Source organism: Pteropus medius, unplaced genomic scaffold, assembly GCF_902729225.1.
Source record: "Pteropus medius unplaced genomic scaffold, Ma_sr-lr_union100, whole genome shotgun sequence".
NCBI classification, from domain to species: Eukaryota; Metazoa; Chordata; class Mammalia; order Chiroptera; family Pteropodidae; genus Pteropus; species Pteropus medius.
In genome coordinates, this window is record NW_024354503.1 from 14,977,457 (window position 1) to 14,998,124 (window position 20,668).

The following is a 20,668-nucleotide window of genomic DNA, read 5'->3' on the forward strand; positions in this document are numbered from 1 at the left end:
CGCTCTTTGTCTACACCCCGAAGCCACCTGCGGCCCGGTGCGCCGCGATACCTCCTGGGAGTTGTAGAGCGGCGGCAAGCCCTTTTGAGGGGGATCCCAGACTTGAGGACTCTACATCCCGTGGTGCAACGCGGCTGTTTCTGACGCGCCTGGAGCCAGAGTAGGGTGGGGGCGTGGCCTGCGCGGGGCCCCACCCCGCTCTCCTCTGGCTGGCCGGACGCGGCGGTGGCAGTAGGGGCGGCGGCGGCGGCGGCGGTAGTGGTGGCGGTGGTGGGGCCGGACGAGGGGCTGGCGGCAGCAGCGGATGGACTCGCGGGTATCGGAGCTGTTCGGCGGCTGCTGCCGGCCCGGAGGTGGCCCAGCTATGGGCGGAACCCTCAAGGCTAGGGGGGCCGGCGGCAGCAGCGGCTGCGGGGGCCCGAAGGGGAAGAAGAAGAACGGACGGAACAGAGGGAGCAAAGCCAACAACCCCCCGTACCTGCCCCCCGAGGTGAGCACCTGAGAAGTGGCAGGGTGAGAGGAAATGACTCTTTCCCGTCCCGGGACTCCAGGAAGGCAGGACTGAAAGAATTGATACCCCCTTCCGGTGTCAGGACCCCCGGGGAAAGGAGAACCCCTCCTTCCGGTCCCAGGACCCCAGGAGGGAGAGACAGAGACTGGCTCCACCTCGGGTGTCGGGCCCCCAGGAAGGGATACTGGGGGGAGAATCCACTCATTCTGATCTAGGTAACCCCAGGAGGAAAAGTAGGGAAAGGGGCTTCCATCTTCATCCTTTTAGGAAGAGCAATGTGGAATGCTCAGTCTCCATCCCTGTGCTACATCAGAATGGAGACTGCATCCTGGGATAAGGCAGAGTTTTCTAAACTTGTTCCGCGGGGAGGAGGGGAGTACTCTAGAAAAGAGCAATATGTTCTGTACCTATTCCTGAGTGCATACACACACATACACAGACAGACGCAAAACCAGAGAACAATCAGGCTTAGTCCTGCCTTTTGCTTGTCCTGTGAGGAAGTGGGGACAGCCTCCACATACCTACTCCCATCTACTTCCTAAGGCAGAGAATACCTACAACTTTGTCCCTCTTAGGAAAAGAGGACCCAGAGGAAGAGCCTAAACCCGTAGTTATCAAACTTTAGCATGTATCAGAATCACCTGGGTTGCTGTCCCACCCCTAAAATTTCTGATTCAGTAGATCAGAGGTGGGCCTGATAATCTGCATTTCTTACAAGTTCCTGGGTGATGCAGCTGGTCCTGGGATGACATTTTGGAAATCGTTGGCCTAGACCATGATCCTTGCTATCACTTTTCTGAAGCCACGCCTCCTAATTCTTCATCTCCAGCAAAATAATAAAAAGGAAAGTCTTGGTTGATGGGAAAAGGTCTCCCTTAAACTCCATGAAGTAGAGATTATGGGTGAAGAACTGTCAAAGCCAGGAGTCAAGGGGCTGTGAGAGGGTGGAATGATGACAGGAAGAGAAAAAGAAAAATGGCCAAGGAAGAGGAGTACAGAAATGCAGGACAGGGAGAACAAACAAATATCATATCCCTTGGCACCTGAGAGGAAAGGCTCAACCCATAGGATATTTCCTTGTTGGGTCACCTGATATAGGGAAGAGGTAGAAGAGATTGTGGGATGGATTCAGGATTTCACCTCTGCTGAGGCATGAGGGTTAAGGGATAGGAGGTAAAAGCCACAGTGAGTCTGGTTTCTGAAGTCTGTTCCCTTAGTTATATTTTCCGAATTTCTTCTCTTCACCTCAGCCCCAACTTTGAAGCCCTGCCCCTCTCTCACCTAGGCTCCTCTCTCATCAGGCTTGTAGTGACTAGTGCTGAGTTGACCCTTTGGCCCCAGTCAGAAACTCTCGCAGGCTCTTACTCTTGATTACATCAGCTGAGAGGGATGGGCAGGAAGGAATTGATGTCTCCCAGACCAGTGGCCTCAGTAGCCCAGACAAAGAGAAGATGGGGTTTCTGGGGGCAGCAGTTTGTGGCCCTGAGGAGGAAGGAGGGTGATTGTGCACCTAGGAAGAATGTGTTGCCAGTGATCAAAGAAAGGAGGGACTCCAGGTTCTGTTCCTGGCTGAGATGGGTGACTCACTGTGTTTTTAGAGGCCTTTCCTTGAGAGAGATCACCCTGGGGTTGAGCAGAGGGCTTGTCTGCCAGTGACCTTTGGCAGACAAGCACTGTCTAAGCAGGTGCCACTGAGACTTCCTGCTCTCTCAAGTTAGCTGCTGTCTGGGCCCCAGCAGGAATCAAGGAAGTAGGGATTGGGCCTGGATGGTGTTTGGTAACTGCTCCCTGTTTCTTTTCAGGCTGAAGATGGAAACATCGAATATAAAGTGAGTCTTAAGTTGGGGAGGGGCAGGTTGTCCTTGCTGGCATGGGATGATATTTCTCTGAGATCTTTTCAACTTCATGATCTATAGTAATTTAGGGATGTGATTCAGAGTGAGGGCTCTGTACTTCATTCTGTTGAGGGCAAGCTCACTGTTAGAGGAGGTTAGGGATGAGAGGGTTTAAGTGGGAAGGGAAGGGCCTGGTCCTTGCAGCAGGACAGGTGGTGAGCAGGTGGGTTTAGGAGGAGCATCTCTGATTTCACTTTCTCATGATACCTCACCTGCCCTAAGCTGAAGCTGGTGAATCCATCCCAGTACCGCTTTGAGCACCTGGTGACGCAGATGAAGTGGCGGCTCCAAGAGGGCCGTGGTGAGGCTGTCTACCAGATTGGGGTGGAGGACAATGGGCTGCTGGTGGGGCTGGCTGAGGAGGAGATGCGTGCCTCCCTCAAGACCCTGCACCGGATGGCGGAGAAGTATGCTTCCCCTTCCCCCTCTGTTTTGTTTTCTCTAACTGGGGAGGACCTATGTGTACCGTCACCTAGGGCCTGAGGTGCCAAGGAGGGACTTTCCTTCTGCTACCTTCTCTTGACAGAGGGCTAAAGTGGGGAGGGTTAGTGTTCTAGGTTCCTCCGCATTGGACCTACTAGGCTTTTTTGCTCAATGATTTAAGACTCGTTTGTTTGTTTAAAGGGAGCTGCGGATGTGGGATAAATTGGAGGGTGCTTGAGGGGAAGTAAGGTGTTGGGAGCTCTGTGGGAGATGTGGGAAGGCCATTGGTCTAGAGCCAGGATGGAAGGGGTGGGGAAACTCAGATGAAATGTGGCAACTGTGGCCTTGCTATGTGATAGGGTTGGGGCAGACATCACTGTGATCCGGGAGCGAGAAGTGGATTATGATAGTGACATGCCTCGGAAGATCACTGAGGTGCTGGTACGAAAGGTCCCTGACAATCAACAGGTGAGCACACACCCTTCCCTGCCTTTCATACCCATACTCCCCAAGAGGGCCCTGTGGTAGCAGGCTCTCTTTTGGCCTGGGATCCTGGGGGCGTTCAGGTCACCATTTGGTCCTCAGGGATTGTCACTGCCCTTGTGGTGCCAGCTGCCTGACCCAACCATCAATGGAGATAGGTGAGGGATTAGAGCCCTTACCTTTGACAATTCATTCACAGTTCCTGGACCTTCGTGTGGCCGTCCTGGGGAATGTGGACTCAGGGAAGTCGACTCTGCTTGGAGTCCTGACCCAGGGAGAGCTGGACAATGGGCGAGGCCGGGCGAGGCTCAACCTTTTCCGCCACCTGCATGAGATTCAGTCCGGTCGAACCTCCAGCATCAGCTTCGAGATCTTGGGCTTTAACAGCAAGGGAGAGGTGCATGCAGTCAATGGGACCCAGTGGGGCCAGACTCTGAGGATGGGATGGTAGTGGTGAGGGACACAGTCCAAGGGCAGAGTGTGGAGACTTTTTGGAGTAGAGTAGATGAAGGCCCTGAAGGCAGTAGATGGGGGCCCTGTGGGATAAACTCTGTCCTCAGAAAACAAGTGGGGAATCAACTAAATTAAATCTGAAATGGGATTCAGGATTAAGCGGCAGGGTCACCCAGGGACTGTTTTAGGTCCTGACAGTTCTTAAAGGGTTGGGAGGCTGGCAGGGGTCACTGAGAGCCCTGGGCTCTGGGCCAGGTGGTGAATTACAGTGACTCACGGACGGCAGAAGAGATCTGTGAGAGCAGCTCCAAGATGATCACCTTCATCGACCTGGCAGGCCACCACAAGTACCTACACACCACCATCTTTGGCCTCACCTCTTACTGCCCGGACTGTGCCCTGCTCCTCGTCAGTGCTAACACTGGGATTGGTATGAGGCATTGGGGCAGGGACGGGGCTGGAGGGGGATGCTGACTCTACTACCCTGGGCTTCTTCAAATCTGGGAGCCAGATGAACTCTCCTCTTGTTCTCTCTCCTCACTCCCACTCCCCGCTTTCCTTCTCTGAGGCAGCTGGCACCACAAGGGAACATCTGGGGCTGGCCCTGGCCCTGAAAGTGCCCTTCTTCGTCGTGGTTAGCAAGGTGGACCTGTGTGCCAAGACCACAGTGGAGAGGACAGTACGCCAGCTAGAGCGGGTCCTCAAGCAGCCTGGATGCCACAAGGTCCCCATGCTGGTCACCTCAGAGGATGATGCTGTCACTGCTGCCCAGCAGTTTGCCCAGTCACCCAAGTAAGCCTTTTTCACTCCAGAGCCCTGGTCCACAAGAAAGGCTGCCACAAAGCCCCAGAGCATGGTGTCCCACCCCAATACCAAACCTCTTGACTCAGTTCTGTGGTTTTGCAGGTTGAGATTGTGGGAGGGAGTCTGCTAAAAGGCTGACCTTTCCCCTAAACCCACCTGGTGCTTTGCTGATGGCTGGGACCCTGGAGACAAAGTGCTATACCAGGCAGTCGCCATCTCCCTTAGGCTCTGGGATGGGCTTTATGTGCCACGTTCCTTGGCTAGCTCACCGAGAGAGGGCCCAGAGCTCCTTCAAAGCTTAGCCGATAGGAGGGGAGGCCCCTAGCTACCCCGAGAGCATCTCACCTTTCCACGTATGGGGCTCTAGCCTCTGCTTCCTATTAGAACTTTCCTCATCTGTCCATTCCATGCCTCCCTCTACAGTGTCACCCCTATCTTCACACTATCCAGCGTGTCTGGAGAGAGTCTGGACCTGCTCAAAGTCTTTCTGAATATCCTGCCACCACTCACCAACAGCAAAGAGCAGGAGGAACTCATGCAGCAGCTGACAGAGTTCCAGGTAATTGTCTACCCGAACAGGTAGTGAGCTGGGGAATTGGGAAGGACTAATTCTGACTGAGCCCTGAGTCTGTTTAGAGATTTTGGACCTGCCAGCACTACTTTAGGCAGGCCAATGACAGAATTTTTTTCTTGGCTTCAGGTGGATGAAATCTACACAGTACCAGAGGTGGGGACAGTTGTTGGAGGGACACTTTCCAGGTGAATTGCCTTGCTTGCTACCTACCCCAGTCAGCCCTTACATGCCCATACACTCAAAGACGTCATGGCCCAAAGGAGTTGAACAGAGCCCAGCTAAAAGATGTGCTTGTTTGCAGATTAGGCTTTCACCATCAGAAGAGCTGGAAAAACTAGTCTATTGGCTTATAAGGGAAGAAACAGTATTGCTGCTTTACTGGGAATCTCCGGGCCCCTGAGGGAGAAGTGTGGGTCTTGAGCCCCAGGAAGAAAACTAGAGTGTATTCAACTGGCTTCATCTCCAAGTAGGGAAGAGAGGTCTCTTAAGACTCTTTCCAAAGCAGAGGATGAAACCCAAGGGGATATCTTTCTCTTTCAGGGATCAGGTGTTCAGTATCAACCAGCAGGTACCTGTCTGCCAGCCATCACTGCCTTTCCTGGTATTAGCCTTCAGAGTATGAACTCTAAAATGGGGCACGGCAGTCATCTCCCCTACCTCCAAGTCAGAATTTAGGGTCTCTCCCCATCCTGAGGGACTCAGCCTTATAAGGGAAAGAATGCTCTGGGTGACCGTAGCAGAGAAGTAAGTAAGGGAGCGTAGGCTGACATTGTGCCATCCGCCCTCTGGGCTGCAGTGGGATTTGCCGTGAGGGCGACCAGCTGGTGGTGGGCCCCACGGACGATGGCTGCTTCTTGGAGCTGAGAGTATGCAGCATCCAGCGCAACCGCTCTGCCTGTCGTGTGCTGCGAGCTGGTCAGGCTGCTACATTGGCCCTCGGGGACTTTGACCGTGCGCTCCTTCGCAAGGTGAGGTGGGAGGGTGGGTTGGAGAGGGAACGAAGAGAAGTGCCTGGGAAACTGGCTACTTGAATGAGAAGCACCTGTCTAAGGGGACTCACAAGAAAACATGGTCTCTACCCCAAGAAGTGGTTACACAGACTGTGTATGAAAAGGCTAAGAATACTCATAAAACACAGATCACTAAATATGAATCATGGTGGTGCAATCCAAGTGTCCAGAAACCCTAGAAATACAAAGCATTAGAAGCGTTAGAGGACATGGGAGATGGATAAGGAAAGATTCTCTCTGAGAGTTTCGAATGTTGTCTTTTGAGGTCTTGTGTTTGAAGTCCTAGAGGAAGAGGAAACTTAGGAGCTAGCTGTAAGGGTGTGAAGGTGGCTGGGGAGGTAGAGACTAATGTGAGGTCTGTCCTTCCTGAGTCTGGGGGCTGTGCCTCCCCAGGGCATGGTGATGGTGAGCCCCGAGATGAATCCCACCATCTGCTCAGTGTTCGAGGCAGAAATAGTCCTACTGTTCCATGCCACCACATTCCGGCGAGGCTTCCAGGTGACAGTACATGTGGGCAACGTCCGTCAAACGGCGGTGGTGGAAAAGATTCATGCCAAGGTGAGAGGGACCTAGCTATGCCTCCTTTTTTCCAAGGAAAAGTCAAAATTCTCTTGCCTTTAGAAAGGTCTGGCCCAAGATTTGTAGAGAACACCCTGATCCCTTTTTGTGGAAAAGGGACAAAGCCTCACTTAGAGTGGGTAGAACCCTGATAGGCCCCCGAGGGTGGAGAACCAAGGCTGGGATGGGAGGCACTGCCCAGGGCCAATGACCTCATATCTACTGCAGGATAAGCTGCGGACAGGGGAGAAGGCGGTGGTACGTTTCCGCTTCCTGAAACACCCAGAGTACCTGAAGGTGGGCGCCAAGCTGCTGTTCCGGGAGGGTGTCACCAAGGGCATCGGCCATGTCACTGATGTGCAAGCCATTGCAGCAGGAGAGGCTCAGGCCAATGTGGGCTTCTAAACTCCTCCAGGCAGGCACGGCTCTATTGCTCTCCCTACAATATATAAGGTGACTCTGGCCATGCTGCCCTCTGTTGGCAGCTCTGTGTGTTAATAGGCTAGGGAGAGGGGTGCTCTCTGCCACTTGCTCCCTGCCATCAATCTGGAGAGGTGCCGAGCTTGGTATGGCCAGGGAGGGGCAGCCCTGAGGGAGAAGACAGACTTCAGGGCAGTGTTCAGCAGCTGTGTCCACCTGGTGGGCTCATCAACCCCATGGCCCGTCTACTGGAGGGAGCTGACAGCTGCCATCTTGGCCCCACTGTCAGGACTGGGCATGATTCACCGGTGTGGTCCCTGCACTTCAGGAATTGTCACAACAACTGGGGGTGGTCCTCAAAAGCACTCCTTTTTCTATACCTCTTCTCAAGACCATGTATATTGCCCATCTCTACCGGACTGTGGACAAAAGACACCTCCCGGCCATCTGGTGGCCCAGGGTCTGAAGAAATGGCACAGGGACAGTGAATGGCAGTGCTCCCATCCTGTGTTGAGACATGAGGCCTGCTCCTCAGCTTTTATCTCTTCCTTTCTTCACTCAAGGGCCATTTCCAATTTCTCTCATAGGCCCCACAGGTGCTATTTGTTGTGCTGGCCCAGGTGTGGGGCCGCCAAGCCAAGGCTTGGCATACTGAAGGTCAGCTGCATGTCAATCAGTTTTGTTCCCTCCTCTGCAGTGATCTGTTGATTTTAATGCTGAACCAAACAGTATGTTTTACTTTCCTAGACTGACCCACACTTCCCATTCCTGCCACCTTCACCCTGCTTCCTGCTCCTACACAAGTTCTCTCTTGTTTTAGTAATTTGCAGTGACCATCCCTTTCCCTCTGTTGCCGGGAACCTGGAGGAAAGGGAAAGATATTGCCATATGTCCTACTCTTTAGGGCATGGACTCCCTCCTTTCCCTTTGTTGGTGTCCTGGGCTCCCATGGACTCAGGGATTTGTTGGTTGAGGTTTCTCTGCATATATATATTATAAATATATATTTAAATACACATATATATTGTACAGAATAAAAATGTTTTATTGAACACACTGTGCTTATGCTTAAGACACAGGCTCAGCTTCCAGAGCTAGATTTCTCTCCAGACTTACAAACAAGTGAAACGCTAACATTGCTGAACCCTGAATGGAGGAAAAACCCATCTGGTATCTCATTTGCCATTTTTCCTTTTCCTCTCCCTGACCATGTGATCAGTGTTGCAGTATTGTGACCAGGTGTTCTGGCCTGTTCTGCATAGTTCTTTGAGCAGAATAGAAAGTGAAACCATCGCCTTTTCAGCTGAGACTGGTAACCGCCCCATACTTGAGTTGAATTTAGAGACATGGTAATCTCTGTTCCCTCATGTTTTTCCTTCCAATGCAAAATAGCCTGAAATGAGGTTTATAAAGCCTAAGCTGTCGTCTTGGAGCTACAAGGGCCACCTGGCCAAACCTTAGTCCCCTCTTCTTGTTTCTGTGTTCAGATTACCTAACTCAAATTTTCTGGATAAATAGGGCCCAATGTTAAAGTCAACTACAAAAAGCAGGGACTGCATTTTGACTACTGATCTTTGCAAAAGAAATTTAATGATAAACGTGGCCTGAGGTGACAAGGGGCATTCTGCCTCCAGGGTATTAAAATGATAGCTTCCCTGCCACTCTAGCTCAGCTGCTTTTTAAAATATCACTGGTTTAACTTGCTACTAAGAAGCCTATGGTTGAAGAACTTCCTCCTGTGTTGAGAACTAAGCTGTTTACTTCCTTCTCACAGTTGCTGAGCTATGAGGAAAGGTTACATTCAGCAAAAATATGTTTTGTTTTTGTTTTGGGGAGGTAACAGTTATGCTCAGATACTGATTTCTGTCTTTGCCAGCAATTTACTTAGCACAGATTCACTGTGGAAATTATAATTCATGAGCCAATAGCATACAGGATAATATCTCAATAATCCAAATAAAGAAATAACATTCCAAACAAATGACAGATTAATCAAATTATTGTTCCAATCAAGGGGAGGTGAAGGAATAAAATCCAAATTTGATATGAGGTGTACCTTTTTATACCAGGAGGCACTTGGGAGACTTGGCAACCAACCAAAAAGCTGATTTCCAGCTGCCAGAGCAAAAGTAAAAGTCCCGTGTTGCTAAAGCACGTTGCTAGGGAATAAGGCACCATTGTTAAGTGAGCTGAGCAACTCTGAAGATTATCACTTCTGAGACCCCTGCTCAGGTTTAACACCACTCCCAACCAGTAGGAGCAAACGTCATAAGGGTCTTTGCAGAGTCCAGGTTAGCGGAGTCACCTCTTCCAAACCAAAACTCTCAGAGTACTCACAAACTCTGAGTATTTATAGTCTAAATGTCCCCTTATTATCCTTGCTTCTCTATATGTTCTCAATAAGCTACAGGGATTAGTCAGCTGGGCTGCTGACTAATCAATGACAACAAACGCAGAACGATGACCTCCTGGGAAGACTGACTTGATTTTTATATCAAAGCAGCTCTTTTTTAATTTGTCATAAATCAATTTATTAAAACAACTTAGGTCATAAGTGGATTTGAAATCATATTAAACCTACATACAAAGTGCTATAGCTTTCACCTGTTAAATTCATTTTTTTAATTAAAAAATTTTTTTTAAAACTTTCCTGGATTAAGAAAGAAAACTTTGGCATATCTACAGGAACTAGTGAGCCACTTTGCTACACCAATGGATGTAGGAAGATAAAAGTATATAAGGCAGCTTCTCCCCACCCGCCCCCAGTAGTATGTACATTTTTCTTGTTCCAGTTCTGGTAATCATCTAAAAATTTTCACTATATATATTTCATCTAATGAATAACAAGTACTTGTTATGTGCAAGGCACTATGAAGAATTCTTGCTTTCAAGAAACTACAGCTCTAGTAGGGAAAGAGCCATGAACACATTTAATTGCCACAAAAATGGAAAATATTTTTGGAGGAAGAAATTTCCTGCTAGACCTAGTGGTCTTCAAACGTTTTCTCCCTCTTCTTCCAACTAAATACAGACCCCCAATTTATAAATAAGCTTAAAAAGCCATTGGTTTGTGTCTGTGTATGAAAGGGGGGATATATACACCATTCTCCCTACTTTACCAACCCACCACCACCTAACTCAATTCATCTTCAGTTTTGTTCAAGGTTTCCTATATCAGAAATGCCAGAAAAGCTGACCTTACACATATAAGAACAGATTAATACAGTACTACAAACATGGATAAGTGTAAAAAGCTAAAATAATGAATTTAAAACCGTAAGCTAGATAGTCATACTCCAATGGGAAGAGATGAACACACCAATGACCCTGAAAGCCCAAGTACTTTTCCCTTAAATTTGTGCTTTAAGGTTTAAGGAAATGCCCTCTACAAACCTGGCCAGCTGTTGGTATCTTCTAGATCAGTATTTTTCAAACTTTAGGATACACCCTGAGTAATCTCGTTAATATACAGATTCTGATTCAGTCGAGGCCAAGATGATTTTCTAACAAGTTCTCTGATGATGCTGGTGCTGTTGGCTCCTCAAATTCACACTCAGTGTAGCAAAGTTCTAGAGATGGTATAGTTCTGACCATGACTTATCCAAATAGAGTTGGTCTATAATAATCTCATTCTACATTAGAACAAGAAGTGAGGGGTAGAAGGGCCACTGGCTAAAACTGTAGCTATCATACGGTTTGCTTGTATGAAATTCAGTATCTATTGAATAGTTTCTGTATACAGAGCTCTGCCCTGAACTAGTTATCACTTTAGGGTTTCAAGTCTTCACATTCTCAAACCTGACATTTTGGTTAAGGCATTATCTGAGCTTCCCCTGTCACAGAGCTAGGGGGAATTTTTTTCTGTGCACAACAGTACTTTAAATACATTGTTCTTCAATAATCTGTAAGGCACCATCTCAATTTTGCTCATTATCTAAAAGATGAGGAAAAGTAAGGAAAGTAACTTGCTCAAGGTCATATACTCCAAGAGGCAGAGCCAGGTTTGGAACTAGATTTCTTAGGCTCTGAGGCCTACACCTTTTTAACTCTATGACACTGTCTCCCTAAACACTTAATTAAAAACTCAAAGCAGTTGTATCTCTGGAAGATGAATTTTTACATTTCTATCAGCAATGAGATTAGAATTCATGCTTGTGAACAGATGGGAGCCTTAGCATCTAACTTAATTTTTCTTATTAAAAATTTCATGAAGTTATGAATTTCCTTGAGAAATGAACATATTTCCATTTCCCAGGTTACAGATAAAATATTAAAACCCTGCAGCAAGCCCGAGGGCAGCACTAATGTGTTAATGGCTTAAAAAATGATTCCAATGTCTGCATGCCCTCAGGCCTAGGGCGTTTATTACTAGATGCCAGAGGGCTCTTGGGATTTCTTTTGCTTTGAGGAGAACTAGCAGGAACAACCCGGGGGTTCGAGGGCTGGGGCTGCAAAAAGGATTTCTGCAACTCCAACGCAAAATGATAGTCCGCGTGTTCCGGCATCTCCCATACAGCTACCAGAGATCCACACTTTTCACAGGGCACTTGGTCCTCATTAGCTGGAAGACTCCGTGTAGTAGTTGTCTTCTGAGCCACCTCCAGAGCAGGCTTGGAAATTAAAGAAGCAAGCCTGCTCGGGCTGTTCTGGGCCAAATCTCTCTCTTCAGAAGTTGCTTTAGAGGATTCTAGCTTTGAAACCTCTTCACAGACACAGGCGGAATCTGGATGTTCTGTTGGAAAACGGTTTGGTAACTCTTGAGGGCTAGACTGTGGATTTTGTGGAGAAATGAAAACTGAAAGATTATTAAGCTCTTTCTGCTTCAGATGTAGACTTTTCTGCTTAAAGAAGGGCTCAATTCCTGTAGTATGACTGGTTTGGAAAGGTAACGAGGGCTTCAGTGGTGAATTGCTCTTGGGGGCCTGGGTAGTGGCAGCAAGAGATGAAAGTGAAGCTTCTTTGACTTTCTGCTTTTCTGCAGCTTTTTGGAAGAATGATTCCAGAGAAGTGGTTGCTTTCTTAGTGGCTGTCACTGATGGGCCACTTTCCTGGGTCTTAGCTTCTGGACTGGTAATTGGCACTTTTGACAGAGAACTTGGGTCGTTCCTCAAGAAGACAGTGATGTCTGTGCAAGATGAAGGGGCAGAGGCAGAGAACTTGGTAGCACAGAGGAAAAGCATTGTGAGGGGCGGGGACCTGTATGGAAAGTAAAGGAACGAGATTAGCACCAGGTCACAGATTAGATTTGTAAATTATTGGGATTCTGGTTTTGCCACAAGGGGAAATTGGTACTGCATTGATTCTCAAACTTTAGGGTGTATCAGATGAATACAGATTCAGTAGACCTTGGATGGGCAGAAAATCTGCCTTTCTAACAAGTTCCTAAGCGATTCTGATGTTGCTGATCTAGGACCACACCTTGAGAATCACTGATTTGGTGAACACCTACTAGGTCACATATGTGCAAGTTGGATCCCTTGGCAGCTAGGTATTATATTATTGTTTTCATAAGATAATTGCTGCAGAGCTGCTATAATTCAGGGTTAGGGCAAGAAATTTTACTCAGGGCAACAAAAAAGCTTTAGAATATTTATTAGACTGGAAATCCTCTTGAAGAAACCCTCTTACCCATTCTCTTGTTTTTAAGCAGGCACCACCTAATGCTGACAGACTTTTACCTCTAGAATTTTGGAGAATGAAATTCCACAACGGCTTTTGGTTACCTATCCTAGTCTCAGAAACATTTCAAGAAATTCCATTGTATAATTCCTCATTATGTCTAATTACCCAAATAAATTTCCACATGAGTTGAATTTCAGATGATGAAACATGCTTTAATATACAGATTAGTCCCTCAATGAGGTGAAGAGTAAATGCTATTTTAAAATTATTATGACAGTATTTTACTATCCTTCAGTTTCATGCTTTGAGACAGTTTCATAATCAGGTAATTTTGATGCTTCCCTGTCAATAAGCTTCATGCTTTTGGTGGCATTGTCTGTCAATTTCTAAGGTAGTCTGTCAATTTCTAAGGTTTCATATGAACAATTATCATTTGGTTCAGTAAAAACGTTCAATTTTTGAAAATAAGCAAGTATACCATGAAGAAAAAGTAAATTATTCTAAGAACAAACACTATACTAGAGATCCCATTATATTGTAAGTCTCTACATTTAACAGTAGTGGCCCATATATTTAGATAAGCAATAACTTAGGTAGTTAACTAAACTTTTATTTCTTATAATCTACAATAAAGATCTATAAATAAACAACCAATTTATTTTTCTTTCAATTATATTTCCATTGTGAACTTGGAATACTTTTTCAATGTAATAATCTATGTTAAATAAATAAAAGATTCCAATAATGAAAATAATATCTGGACAGTAAATGAACACACTCCAATATATATTTGGTTATATTTCATGCCCAACTGAGGCTTATGAATATATGACATTTGGTGGTATACCAGTGGAGCTTCTGAGTTGAGATGTTAGATAGAGATTATCAGTGAATATAGGTCACTTTCATTATCAAGAAAGCTGCCTTTAAGGTAAAACAATTAAGTAGTTGAGAGAATTTCCAAAGTGTGCTGTATTCTTGAAACTTAAATTCTGTACTCCCAAGTACGATTGGTCATTCTTCTGACAATTGCAAATTGATAAGGGCAGGGATAGTATTGGTTCACTCTGCCTCTCAAACCTTCCCCTGAGAACTGGAATGTACCAAAAATAGGCAGCCTGCAGCAGAGCTGCCTTTGTTTCTGGTGTTTCTACTGTGTTCTCTCCCTGGTACATGCCCATCCCCCTCTGTAATAGGTCCTGCTAGCCGTAGTCACAAAGAAGCTACGCCAGCTGGAAAGCTTATTGACCCACTAATTTTAGAGCAAGACAGGGTATATGACTCTTCTAAGATGAGCTAGAAAGAAACTCACCATTCAGTTTGGACTCCTGAAGTATTACAGTTCCTGATGACAGCAAATGCATCATGGCTCATCTTGTGAGCATCATAACGGGTAAGGGCACAGCAGCGGCGCAGGGTGCTGAGACGTTTATCTCCTTGTACACGAATGCTTACAGCCAACTGAGTGGCTACCCTGTCATTCTGTGGATATAAAAGTATAGAGACTAGAACTAAAGTTACTGTGAGCATCTGGATTCTATGTACTGAACTGAGTGAGAGGAAATTAAAAGAACCAGGGCAATAGAATGGTTTGGAAATAGTCAAGTTTAATTTAAAATTTTAAATATGTTCGTGTAGTTTCAGGGTATACGGAGAAATTGTAGAAGACATAATTTGGATGATAGAATATTAGAATATCTAGAAAATTTTGACAGGTGATGGGAACAGGATAGAATAAATGAAAATGGACTCTCCTGAAAGTTCTGTGTTTTAGTGTGTGTGTGTGTGTGGTATCCATGCAGAAAGATTAAAACAGATACCTACACTACTATATCTTGTAACTGAAGGAAGGGCTGATGTAAGGAACTGAAAGGAAGATCCAAACTAGGATGTCGAGACTGAGTAGTGGATCTATTCTTTAATCTGCCCTGATGCTCTTATGCTTACTAAGAGCAGAAGTTTCCACTAGTACCTCTTTACCGCCCATCTCTAGAAGGTACAGTGTATAGAGCCTGCCTCTAGAGATTCACTTTTCAATTCACTCTCCGGTGAAGTCAGAGCATCTGAATACTGTTGATGCAGAGCAAACTATGAAATAAAGGTCAAGAGGCAGAACTATGAGAAGGTGAAAAGTCTACATAGGGATCCCCTCAAAATCAAAAGATGTTAGTGAGAAGAAATACCCCTAAGGCAAACAAGCCAAGAGCAGGAACAAATTGTATTTTTCTACATTTTACAAGTACAATTCGTATAGATTTATATATTTTGAGAGAATAAAAATTGGCGATTACAAGGGAGTCCTTGTTGACTAAAACCATTCAACTATAACTGAATGCCTACTATATTTCCGGCACTGTCTAGAGATACAGGATTGAACAAAATAAAGTCCAGGCCCTCATGGATTCGATCTCGTAGTAGGAGCTACAGATAATAAAGTAGACATGTAGTAGAAATGACTACAAAGTGCTATGGAAAAAGCAGAGTAAGGCAGAGAGTGGTAGAGGCTGCTGATGTGACAGGGTAATTGGAGGTGGTGAAATTTAAGCAGAGACCTGAATAAATTGAGGGAGCAAATTTTAAGAACACGAGAGCAAAGATTCTCCAGGCTGAACAGCAAGTATTAATTAGAATGCTAAGGCGAGAGTTTGCTTGATGTGTTAGATAAAAGGGAAGGAGACCAGTATAATGTAGGCTAGAGCGGGATGAGTAAGGGGAAGAGAATATGAGAAGTAAGAAAAGTAGCCAGAGACCAAATCATATTGGTCATTACAAAATAAAAAAGAAATCCACACACGACTTAAGTGTGAAGGGAAGTCACTAGAATATTTTAAACGATGAAGTGACAGGATCTTCTATGTCCAAAATTCTTTTTGGCATAAGTCCTTAAACTTAAAGATAGATTAATTTTCAGGATCCCTACATTGTTGCATATACCAGGTAACAAAGTAGGAAGAACATTCCCAGAGGCTTGTAGAGATGAGAACGGAGCGACACCTAGTGGGCAAAGTCAAATAGGGCCATAACACAACTGGGATCATATCCCTCTTTGTTACCTACCAAAGAACAAATATTCATCACCAGTTCAGCTAACAGGGGGCAAACAAGTAGTTTTGGATGATTCCTGACAGTATACAGCTGACCTGTAGGACTCCCAGATGTTTAAACAAGAGAGGATACATCAAACAACACCATCAGGAAAGTAAAAAAAAACCAAAAAACAAAAAAACCCACGCGATGGGAAAAAAAATTTGCAAATTAAATATCTAACAAGCAGTTTGTACCTAGAATATGTAAAGAACTCTTAAAACTTAATAATAGACAAATAACCCATTGCAAAAATAGGCAAAGGATCTTGACAGACATTTCTCGCAAGAGGATAAGAAAATGGCCAATAAGCACCTGAAAACCATAATAATACACCACTTCACACCTACTAATATGGCTAAAATAGGAAACAACAACAAGGATATAGAGAAATTAGAACCCTCTTATATCGCTGGGAATGTAAAATAGTGCACCAACAGTTTGGTAGTTCCTTGAAATGCTAAACATAGGGTTACCATGTGACCCAGCAATTCTCCCAGGTATACAGAAGCAAGAGAAATGAAAACCATATGTCTACATAAAAATCTGTACAGCAATATTATTCAAAATAGCCAAAAAATGGAAGCAACTCAAATATCCATTCACTGATGAATGAGTAAACAAAATGTGGTATATCTGTATAATAGATTATTCAGTTATAAAAAAGAATAAAGTACTGATACATGCTACAGTGTTGGTGACTTTGAAAATACCAAGTTTATTGAAAGATTTCTAGCCAGTCACGAAAAGGCCGTATTCTGTATTATTACATTTATATGAAATGTCCAGAATAGTAAGTCTATAGAAATAGAAAGGAGACTTAGTGGTTGCCTAGCGCTGGGGGAGTAACTGCTAACGGGTATAGGATTTCTTTTTTGGTTGATGAAAATGTGCTTAAATTGATCATGGAATAGTTTAACAACTCTGGAATATACTAAAACTTCTGAACTGTAAACTATAAATGGGTAAATTTTATGATATGTAAAATATATATCAATAAAGCTTAAAAAAAAAAGAGAGATAAAGAAACAAGTCATCACCTGCAAATCTTTGACTTAATAGTCTGTCTCTAAAACTCCCAGTACTTCCTTAGCACGTGAATTGTGTTTAAGTCCAATAATTTATAGTCCGATCCCTGAATGTCCTGCTTAATGACTCTGTACTCTGATGAAGAACCACTGTGTAGTCAGGGTTGCAGGAGTAGTTAGATAAGAAATATACAAAAAAGTAAGGCAAATGGTAGTGAGGGAGAAAGGGGTAGGTCAGGTCTTATGTTCACAGATCCAGGCTTTCAAGGATCATGTTGAGTTTTATGGGCAGTGTTATGGAAGAAGATAAAAGATTTCTTAAAATTTCGTAGCTAGTATCTCTTTGTATCTTTATTTCTATTCCATAAAGTAAGGTATTTAAACTGGTATTTAAATCCCAAAGCTCACCCAAGGAATAAAGAAAATCTTACCCAGACCCACTTTCCCCTCCTGCCTCAGCCCCCACCCCAACTCTACTATCACCTCCGTCCCTACCCGCCACTTTTCCCCTTTCCCATCCAGGTGTTGGACCAGGCGGTCTCCACTTCCACCCTGCACCCCTTCTTCCCCAAAAATAAATAGAAAAAAAAAAAGAAAATCTTACATCATTTCGGTCCTTGGTTAGTCTCTCTTCTAGTTCCTGGGCTAATTGCAAAAGCCACCATTGTACCTAAAAAAAGCATTGACACTTTAATTTTTCATTTAAAAACTGTAGGTTTATTACAGAACTAGATGGTGGATTTATTCAGTTTTCCCCCAAATGGTAGTGTGCAAGAAAGATGCTCCTATAACCAAAGAATCAAAGGTTCATAGAAATCTTCAGTATTCTGACCCACGCTAGGTCAAGATTTTCATTTTTTTTTTTTTCCTGTGGGCATGCCATCAGGCAAACTCTAGGCATGATCCAGCTCTGAAGAAAAAAAAAAAGACACAAACTCAAGGCACAATATCCTAGGCCTTCCAAGTTTCCACCTACCAAAAAAATGAGTAATTCCATTTCAAACTTCAATCAGTCCCATTTTATTTCTTTTTAGATGGAAAAAAAATAAATCATTAAAACTAGTCAATTTTCAACACAAAAAAGAACTTCTGTTCCCTTCATACTTTATAGCATAAAGGTTCCCATCTAATTTATTAAACCTTTGCAGCTACCAAAACCTACCAGCTAACCCCCTTAAAAGTGTTCTGTCAAGAATGCCTGTCTACCTGTTCCCGAGTTGCCAGAGCCGTTTTTCCTGGGAAGTTCTTGCTGCAGCCAATGGTTTTGGGTAGTTGCCTGGGTTTAACCGGATCATGTTCAATCCCACGGCACATGGCATATAGCCAAGACCTAATAAAACCAGCAAAAAAGTTTAAGGTGAAAGCAAATGATGATTCTTGTTAAAACAGAATACCTATATTATACTACCCCTTTGTCCCTGTCATGAAAAAGGAAAAATTTGTCCAAATTTGACAGAATCCCTGCCCTTCCCAATGAACTCCAGTGCAATATATTGCCAAGGAGAGGAACACTGGTTGTGCTTTCTAAAGCCAAGTCATCATTTGTATTTTTGGAAAAGTGCCAAGCAAGCCACTGATTTATACCCCCAAGTTTTTTGATGCTAAGACTAAATACAAGAATTTGGAAATATCAGCATCTAAGCATACACAGATGATGTATATATCCAAGCTTCAAAGTAACAGTTCCTATGTATCAACCTATTTCGGTACATGAAAAAACTACTCTAAACTGATAGACCATAGTGATCTAATATTTTCGAGCAAAGAGACCAATGAAATTACCCCAGGAACAAATGCTAACCCAAAGATAGGTCTAGATTTTACTGGATGCTTTTGTCTATATTTGAATTTAGCATCTCCATAAAGGTTATTATTGAAAAGTATTAGGAACCACTTACCCATTCTTCTCCCCAAAATGACTCTGGAGTTGGGATTCGGTGAACTGGGTCAGTTCACCCATGTATTCTACCCCCAGGATTTCAATGACAGAGGCCCCTAGCTTTCCTCCGAGATTACGGCTAACAAAAAAGACAAAGAATTTATAGGTCACATCCTAAATATCGAGTTAGCAGCAGATATAAGACATTTTGCTTGTGTAAGTAGCTCTCCAGAAGGTTCAGGGAAAAGGAGAGCACATATTGGTCCTGTAGACGATTAATATTCTAGCGTTAGACTAGATGATTCAGATATTCTGGGAGTTAGGACCTGGGAAGATCAATAATAGCAAAAACAAAAGGTTAAAGTCACTAATTAGTCATCAATTCAACTGTATATAAAACTTTCAGTTGTATAGGATCTACTGTCCCATTTAAGGATTAAAATTCCAACCCCCAAACAAATCTCTTCCACAGCTAAAACCTTTTATATTTAAGAATGAAGTTAAAAATCTTCAGTGTGGCTTTTGAGGCTTCCTATAATCTGTCTTCAACCAATCTTTTCAATCTTCTTTCCATTACTTATCTTCCTCAATATGCTCCAGCTAAACTAGTTAATGTCCCAGTTCACTGAAAATACCTCATACTTTCTCCCTCTTTGTAGTTCAAAACATTCTCCAAATCAGTATTGCTCTTCTATTCCCATCTGAATCTCCAAATTGTGCCAAATCTCAAAACAAAGCCACGCCTTTTGCACAAATCCTTCTCAGATTACTATTCTATGAACTTTGGTAACTACCTACATAGTTCATTTAGCAACGACATATAGTCTTATGATAGCACTTTCACTGTTGCTTTGAACCATTATATCTTGTTCCTTCAACAATATTATAAGCTCTTGTCAAGGACGCACAATTCATAGGCACAATCTAGTTATTCATTTTATTTGGCTTTTTCTCTCATGCCTAGTTTGGGAGCAGCAGTTCAGTAGCCCTGAACACCTTGATGTGACATTAGGAGAAAAGAAGTAATATTGCTATTTATTTTGATATTTAATAGCAGACTTGAATAAAAAGGCTAGAGGGAAGTTAAACATACAGTTCATTTTTTAAATTCAGGATTAAGTATCTTCCACAGATACTTAAAAATCAGTTCATTTTTTAAAATTCAGGATTAAGTATCTTCCACAGATAATCCAGAATCGAAGCTTCATTAAGAAAAATCTCATGTTTTTCAAATTTTCTATGTTATCGCCCTCGTACCTCACTGGTACCTGTTATTCCTGGCACCAGGGCTTCATAAGAAACAGAAGAAACTACAACCAGAGAGTGCCATCACATGTATATGAGTAAAATTTAGATGCTCCCCGAATACTTACATTTTGCTAATAGGTATGTGGCTGAAGAGTTGTGGGACTGACCCATGTGAGACCAGGGTCTGGCGGTTGGGCTTGTTTAGTCCACAGGCCAGTTTTGCCAGGACCTGGAGCATGGAAAGTGTAAAAACCTCATTACTGCCAACACCCACACAGAGACTTGATGAATATTAACATACATGTACACACACAGACACAGCTTAAGGGCTGTAACTAATGGTATCCATATTAAAAACAAAAACAAAACCAGAAACTCAAGGCATCTCTAAACCTTGGTGTCCCACAACATCCTCAGTGGAAAACATGACCCACTATCATTATCTTCATTGTTCTTTCCACATCTTCCATTCTTGGTTTTCCTTTAGTCATTTTTTCCACCCACTTCAAGAGGGTAAAAGGCAGAGAAGCTGCAGAAGAAACTTAAGATGCATTTCTTAATGTGCCCATACGAAAATGCTGAGACAAACTTGTTTTACCCTACCCCATTTATTTACATTTCTTGATTACTGGTTAGTCCGTTTTGAGTCCTGGATTTAATAAACATTGCCATAATT

The 20,668-nt window shown here is 44.0% G+C and overlaps 2 protein-coding genes across 7 annotated transcripts in view; one reads left to right on the top strand and one right to left on the bottom strand.

Moving 5' to 3' along the window:
* Positions 1-203: 203 nt before the first annotated feature.
* On the top strand, positions 204-8,196 carry GTPBP2 (GTP binding protein 2). 3 transcript variants are annotated; one of them, XM_039854441.1, is made up of 12 exons: positions 204-490; positions 2,314-2,340; positions 2,629-2,813; positions 3,189-3,297; positions 3,512-3,709; positions 4,021-4,195; positions 4,338-4,557; positions 4,993-5,128; positions 5,270-5,328; positions 5,940-6,111; positions 6,547-6,711; positions 6,940-8,196. In XM_039854441.1, the coding sequence occupies exons 1-12, from the start codon at positions 305-307 to the stop codon at positions 7,114-7,116; spliced, it is 1,809 nt and encodes a 602-aa protein (XP_039710375.1). In that variant the 5' UTR covers positions 204-304; the 3' UTR covers positions 7,117-8,196. The 3 variants fall into 3 exon arrangements, with proteins under 3 accessions (XP_039710375.1, XP_039710376.1, XP_039710377.1); XM_039854443.1 differs by lacking the exon at positions 204-490 and adding an exon at positions 1,968-2,067; XM_039854442.1 differs by lacking the exons at positions 204-490; positions 2,629-2,813 and adding an exon at positions 1,645-2,067.
* The window catches only part of POLH (DNA polymerase eta), a 28,681-nt gene continuing 16,166 nt past the window's right edge, over positions 8,154-20,668 (bottom strand). For all 4 annotated transcript variants that reach the window (XM_039854438.1, XM_039854439.1, XM_039854437.1 and 1 more), the window contains 6 exons: positions 20,118-20,221; positions 18,764-18,883; positions 18,072-18,195; positions 17,470-17,535; positions 14,066-14,235; positions 8,154-12,327 (listed from right to left, as the gene is read on the bottom strand). In XM_039854438.1, the coding sequence (XP_039710372.1) occupies positions 11,433-12,327; positions 14,066-14,235; positions 17,470-17,535; positions 18,072-18,195; positions 18,764-18,883; positions 20,118-20,221 (1,479 nt within the window). In that variant the 3' untranslated portion in view covers positions 8,154-11,432. The remainder of the gene's footprint in view (positions 12,328-14,065; positions 14,236-17,469; positions 17,536-18,071; positions 18,196-18,763; positions 18,884-20,117; positions 20,222-20,668) is intronic.

Bases quoted from the DNA above. Each gene is read 5' to 3' on its own strand.
- GTPBP2 (XM_039854441.1), top strand. From the start codon at position 305: ATGGACTCGCGGGTATCGGAGCTGTTCGGCGGCTGCTGCCGGCCCGGA. The intron at 4,558-4,992 runs GTAAGCCTTTTT...CTCCCTCTACAG, and splicing joins CAGTTTGCCCAGTCACCCAA to TGTCACCCCTATCTTCACAC. The intron at 5,129-5,269 runs GTAATTGTCTAC...TCTTGGCTTCAG, and splicing joins AGCAGCTGACAGAGTTCCAG to GTGGATGAAATCTACACAGT.